Source organism: Microplitis demolitor, chromosome 4 (assembly GCF_026212275.2).
Source record: "Microplitis demolitor isolate Queensland-Clemson2020A chromosome 4, iyMicDemo2.1a, whole genome shotgun sequence".
Lineage (NCBI taxonomy): Eukaryota > Metazoa > Arthropoda > Insecta > Hymenoptera > Braconidae > Microplitis > Microplitis demolitor.
In genome coordinates this window covers 16,641,220-16,648,040 of record NC_068548.1, presented here as the reverse complement: position 1 = coordinate 16,648,040, position 6,821 = coordinate 16,641,220, and the positions used below count along the sequence as shown (strand labels likewise).

Below are 6,821 nucleotides of genomic sequence, written 5' to 3'. Positions count from 1 at the left end.
GTCGAGACTCTTTGTATCCCTGTGAGATTAAAATAAATAGAAAAAAATTTTTTAAAAATAAATAAATAGAAAAATTTAGAGATGGCTATTTTTTCTACGTAGTGGATAAGATGAGAGAGGGAGGGGAGTATGATAGTTCATCAGGAGGACAGAAGAATAACGAGTGTGGTGGTAATGGAAGTTAAGACTAGAGAAAGAGAAAGCGTGGGAGGATCGAAAAAAGTAAAGAGGGAAAGAGAGGAGTGATGAAACGACCAGGGTTGTCGAGGGTTGCTGTGGAGCTATCGATCGTCGCGGGGGTGCTTAGTAGAATACAGCCGGGGGTAAAACCCGGCGTCAGCGTCGGCGCCGTCGTGTGTCGTTTCATCCTTGAATACTGGAGAAAGATGAGGCGCGAGCGTTTTCGCGGTAGCGGCAGTACTGCCCGGGACCGTCATGATACGCATATATTCAATGGGAGAACGCGCAAAGTTACTCAGTAAGCTGTGGTATAAGTAATCGGCATATACCTCACGGATGGTTAGTCGTCGGTGTATCTCTGGAGCTCACTAATCTTCCTGTCTTGCTCTTCTGTCGGATCAAAAATATTTTTGTTAATATTACCGTACAGTATTCAAAAAGTACTATCTTTAAAAATGGATAGAACCATGCAATCGACAACTATTAGATACCCCCAGAGGGAGAATCAAGAATGAGTTATGAAGAAAAGGAAAAGAAAAATTTATAGCGTGAAAAAAAATTAATGATAACAAAATTTAAATTTAATATAAATATTAATGAAGAACTGATGAGGGAGTGTAAGTGTATAGATCTTACAGGGTGGTTGGTGCAGCAGGTGCAAGTGTCAATGTTGGTGAAGTCAACGTGGACTGGAGAAGTGTCATACTGGCGGACTTTTTTAGATGATGGAACTGAGCTGGCTAAACGAAGTTACCACAGTGAGCACGAGGTCGACTCGCTTGCCATTGCAGTGGGATCGTCGTTGGTGCTTGCAGCAAGTGATAATAGAAGAATCATTCGCGTATGAGTGTAATTATTGGACTGAGGAGAAGAAAGACTACTTGAAGCATCATCGTCGAGAAAAATCAAGTACGGTGGCGCGGCGTCGGGTGCCGCCACCAGCAAAACGAGCAAGAAGTCAAAAGAAGAAACCAAACGAAGAATCATTGTTGGAGACCAAGACGACAAGACAAAAAGCAAAAGCAGGGAGAGGTTCTTACAGATGCGGTGCCCGGTGGGGCCAGCCCGCGGCGGCGTGACGCGATGCGGACGCGCCCCTCCTGTACGATTCTCGAGAATCTTGGGGAAAAAAAAAAGCGTCGACGTGGTGAAACTATTTCACACCAAAAAGAAAGACGAGGAAATACTAGAAATGCAACGCTTCTTCTCGTTGCAGTGGGATTGTTGTGGACAATGCGAAGTTGTGATGCTCTTACAGCACCCGGCACCTCACATCAACAGCAGCTCAAGTATAGCTCGCGTCAAGTCAGAACTCGTTATGGAACATTGCGCGGCATCGTTGCCCGTTCCATGTCTGTTGAAGGTGTCGAAGCTTATCTTGGTGTACCGTATGCTACGCCACCGTTGGGTGCGCTTCGTTATATGCCACCCGTTACACCAACTCAATGGAGAGGTACTAAACTTGCGGATACGTTACCTCCTGCGTGTCCACAGAAAATACCAGGTTTGGAGCCAAATCTGCCTCGTCGCAGACGTGCTTACTTCGATAATATTATACCTTTACTTACTAATCAAAGCGAGGATTGCTTATACCTCAATCTGTACGTTCCACGGCCACTCCACGGTAAGTTAATTTCTTTAAATTAATACAAATTTTACAAGTTGTTTATTTTTTAACTTTTTTACAAATAAAAGTAAAAAGAAGCATGTGATACAGATTATAAATGAAAGCACAATACAGTAAAATATGTATGTATAATAAAAAAAAAAAAATAAATAAAAAATAACGCAAATGTAGAAAAAAAGAAACGTTAAATAAAATTTCTAACATATATTATAATACATTGACTGAGTTTGGTGACGGCTGAATGCTGTCCTGTGTTATCACAATCCTTTGGTCTGAATCAGTATTTCTCTCTTCTTCTTCTGTTTTCTTCTTCGTGTTCGTTTTGTTCGTTTCTTCTCTTACTTACTAATCTATAGAATTTTGCATGAATGATATCAAACGAGTCATAGAGTTGAGACCAAGAAAAGACTATCGAATACCGAAAGCATCAGCAAGATATGTATTTATATGGGACGGAAAACTACAAGCCATTCGTAACGCGTTGCCACTTCAATTCCGTAGTGCATTGTAGTTGATTCGATGCTACGATATAAAACCTGCAAGCACCGCGGGAGTGAGGTGGTTTCACGTAAAATCGACGATTCTTCAACTGCTTTTTAATCATCTTCAGCACCATTAATAATACGACGAAATGCATATGATAGATAACAAATTCAATACATTTTTTTTAAATATATAATCTAATTGTGGTAATATAGTGAATCTTGGAGTTTGGCTGTTAACCCTATTAACCAAATAAACATCATCAGGATTTGTTTTCAACATGTGGAAACCTTGCCACTTTCTCAGTCTCCTTTCTTTTCACTTTTGCCCCTTCAAAATTATGCCTTAGTTTGAGTGAATGACCTATGAATTAAAATATATAAAAAGTCTTAGAATATAAAATAATAAATTTTCAGGCAGTAGCACAGAATTGCTGCCAACTTTGCTTCTTATTCATGGGGATTCTTACTCGTGGGGAGCGGGTAATCCTTTGGATGGTACTGCCTTGGCCGCTCATGGCCGCATCATCGTAGTATCAATTAACTTTCGTCTAGGTGTCTTGGGTATGCTGTTCAATATATACAATTAATAATAATGGATTGCAAAAGAAAAAAAATTTTTTTTTTTTTTCTAATCTAAAAATTTGATAATAGGTTTCCTTAAAACTGGTACGAAAGGAAGTGCCCAAGGTAATTATGGTCTCATGGATCTTGTTGCGGGCCTTCATTGGCTTCATGAAAATGTTGAAGCTTTTGGTGGTGATCCCGAACGTTTAAGTATTCTAGGATTAGGAACTGGAGCAGCGTTAGCTAATTTTCTAGCAGTATCGCCCATGGCTAAAGAACTCGTTGAAAGAGTTATACTCTTAGGTGGTTCTGCTTTATCGCCATGGGCGATACAACGAGATCCTATCACAATTAAACGACGAGTTGCTGAGCAAACTGGATGTCTCGGTGATGTTGAAACTGATGATATTGCTATATGTTTACGATTAAGGAGTATTGAAGAATTACTTAATGTGAATCTTGATACCCCAAGATTCACATCAGGATTTGCACCTTTTATGGATGGAACTGTATTACCATTGGGTTCTCAGGTATGAAAAATTAAAAAAAAATCTATTTTTATCATACTTCCATGTATACTAAAGTTAATTTTATTAAGGTAACACAACCTACTGCTTCATCAGCTGGTATTTTGCCATTGGTACCAGGACCAGGCAGTGAATTTGCTGCGTTAGGAAATCGAGATCTTCTTATGGGATTAACATCATGCGAAGCATGGTTGGATTTAAGTGAAGATGATTTAAAAGTAAGTTGAAATTTTTTTATTTATTATAAATAATTATTTATAATAAATATTTTATCTTTAGCAATTTTAATGATAAATTATTTTAGAATGGTATCAATGCAACTAGAAGAGACCGGATTCTAAGAACATACGTTCGAAATACTTACCGTTATCATCTTCATGAAATTTATTCAACTCTGAAAAATGAATATACCGATTGGGATAAAGATGAACAGAGCCCTAGTGCAATTAGAGAAAGTTTATTATCTTTGTTGGGAGATGGGCAAGTTGCTGCTCCACTTCTTAGATTAGCATTATTACATTCAGCGTCTGGTGGACGAGGTTATCTCTTTCACTTTCAACCTGGTGATCATCCAAGTCAACGGGGAGATGAACTTCCATTTCTTTTGGGTATACCACTCCTTAGAAATGAGCCAAGTCGTTGGCTATACTCTGTTAACTACACCATTGAAGACGAAAGTATTTCACGTATGCTTGTACGTTACATCGCAAATTTTGTACGTAGAGGGTATGTTAATTAAATTTATTTTTAAAGCGAAATTTTTTTTTAATTTTACATAATATATCTTTTTATTTATTTATTTTGGTTTTTTTAGAGATCCTAATGAAGGGAATCCGACTAATGAAAAATTCACGAAAAATTCACCTTTTTGGGATTCTTATGACTCGATAAATCAGCTCTATTTAGAAGTCAGCAAAGTAACAGAAATGCATCCTCACTATCGTGGTCACAAGATGTCATTGTGGCTCAATCTTTTGCCGCAGTTGCATCGGCCAGGTTACGAGATCAGTATGCGTCATCATCATCTGGCAGAAAGCCCAAGTCTTTATGAGGGTGCGGTACGACCTCAGACAATGGCTCTGCCACTTCCACCACCTCCACTTTCCATACCTATGCCGACAGAAGCTTCCATATCTTCAAAACCTATCGAAAGTACAGAGTGTGCTCCCAATATTTCAGTTATGCCTATGAGTACAGTGGTACCTACTCGTTCTACTCAACAACCACTACCTAAATTATCACCAGGACCTAATAATCTTCTGCGTAAATTTGCATCAAATCATTATCAAAGTTATACAACAGCATTAACTGTTACGATTGCTGTTGGCATATTTCTGTTATTACTAAATATTCTCATATTCGCTGGAATTTATCATCAGCGAGATCGCAATGCAGCAGCTGCTGCTGCGGCGTCTACAAATTCATCAATATCCTTGGGCTTTGCCGAACACAAAAAAAAAGAACGACTACTTGAAGCTGGATGTTCCGGACTTGAGTCAATAAGTGCTAGTGGAAAATTATCACGGTTGTCTTCGTTTGTCCTCAATGACTCATCTATTTCATCAAGTCCTTCAATTCACAAACATAAACTTGCACAAGAACTCGAACTACAATTACAAGAGTTTCAATGTTCACCACCACCTGGTGGAGGTAAACGAATGTCTTTAGATCCACCGTCCTACGCTATAAGCAAAAGTCCTGGTATTAATCGTAGTCGTACGCCTTCACCGTGTGTTGATGTTGCAGCACAAAATAATCAATTAGAACCACATGATCAAGGTATAGTTGATGATGACGATGATGATGAATTTTTACCTGATCCACCTCCACCGCCCAAGGTACCTGCACCTAATGTTTGTTCGGGAATTCTGCGACAACCTGGAACACCAGGTAGTGCTAAAAAGCGTGTGCAAATTCAGGAAATTTCAGTGTAATAAAATTATACATTTATTAATATAATGGATTTGATGACATTTTCCATCTCAGGGTAGAGATATAAACTATTGAATGTTATTTGCATTTGATGTCAATGCCGTGTGGAATTTTCCAATAACCGAGGAATTGGACTTGTGGTATTTTTCAAGAAAATTATCAATTTGTTGTACTAATTAAGTTATTTTTCATTGTGGAACGCTTACAAATATTTATATCAAATGACTTTACAACTGCCGTGTTATAACAAATGCACGTTATATAGATTGATATAAACACTATAAGGATATATAATAGCATTTTGTTAGAACACATTACTGCATATTATAAAAAAAAAAAAAAACCCTTAAAAACTTATGAAAAACTCAGAGATGAAATAATTTTTGAATCTTGGTAATGTTTTTTATTGTTTCAAAATAAAAAAGAAAATGTTTTTTTTTTTTTTTAATAAAATTAAAATTGAAAATTCAACAATTGACTTATTAAAAAAACAAATTGAAATTTCTAGTATATCATTACCAAAAATTAATAATTATTTCTGTTATTGAATTTCTGACGGGTTAAGTCAACGCACATTACATTAAAAATTAAAGTGTCATTTGGATTATCAGTTTATTGAACAAACGGTAAATAATAATTTATTATACAGTATATGTGAGTGTATGTATCAATATGAATGCACGCGCGTGTGTGTGTGTGTGTGTATGTGTAAGAGTGTACTTATGTATGTGTACGAGTAGGAGCGAGAGAAAGAAATTTTTCAAACAATAAGTTCACAATGAAATAATTTATTAATTTAATAATTAAAACATAAGCGTGTAATAGATACTCATTATTATCTAAATAAGTAAATAAATAAAATATGTATTTGAATAAAGTGATAAAATAAAATAAAATAAAACCCGTACGAGGGGCCATTCATTAACACTACCAGCCTATAATAGTTTCAAAGATGCGCTATATAAAATAAGAATTGTAATCGCCAATATGTGATTATGTTTCCAGTAATCAATCATTTTTATGCATCCACCGATTGTTCTCCATAATAAAAAAAATAAATTTATGAATGTTTCAAATGTTGAAATTTGATTAAATAAAGAATTAATGCATTAAACGTGCGTATAAATATCGAAAGTTTTAATTTTATAAACCTGTCTATAAATTTTCCTCGCCACTCTTTAGAAGATACTTTCACCACAGGCAAAATAAAAAAAAATGAATAAAATGCAATATATGCTCTAACTCTTGTATTCGATTAAAGTATCTTGATAAAACTAGTGCGAGCGACAATGACGCCGGTTCAAGCTGACAAAGTGGATTAGTTTAGCTATTCGGAACACACCAAAGGCATGTTCATACACATAAAGTACCCATTTTATATTGTTCTTCAACATCAATTTCATATATCTGACAATAAATAATAATTTATAATTTAAAAATTATATTGTTTTTTTCATTATATTAAAAATTTTTTAATTGGAATTAAAATTAAAAATTTTTATTTAA

The 6,821-nt window shown here is 35.9% G+C and overlaps 1 protein-coding gene across 1 annotated transcript; it reads left to right on the top strand.

Moving 5' to 3' along the window:
• Nucleotides 1-447: 447 nt before the first annotated feature.
• Nucleotides 448-5,641, top strand: LOC103571488 (neuroligin-1). Its single transcript, XM_008549662.2, has 6 exons — nucleotides 448-1,804; nucleotides 2,707-2,853; nucleotides 2,944-3,386; nucleotides 3,455-3,601; nucleotides 3,688-4,109; nucleotides 4,198-5,641. The coding sequence occupies exons 1-6, from the start codon at nucleotides 1,264-1,266 to the stop codon at nucleotides 5,315-5,317; spliced, it is 2,820 nt and encodes a 939-aa protein (XP_008547884.1). The 5' UTR covers nucleotides 448-1,263; the 3' UTR covers nucleotides 5,318-5,641.
• The last annotated feature ends 1,180 nt before the right edge of the window (nucleotides 5,642-6,821 follow it).

Excerpts from the sequence above, each read along its gene's own strand:
- LOC103571488 (XM_008549662.2), top strand. The coding sequence starts at position 1,264 with ATGCGGACGCGCCCCTCCTGTACGATTCTCGAGAATCTTGGGGAAAAA. Across the intron at positions 1,805-2,706 it reads CGTTCCACGGCCACTCCACG|GCAGTAGCACAGAATTGCTG; the intron begins GTAAGTTAATTT and ends ATAAATTTTCAG. Across the intron at positions 3,602-3,687 it reads TAAGTGAAGATGATTTAAAA|AATGGTATCAATGCAACTAG; the intron begins GTAAGTTGAAAT and ends AAATTATTTTAG.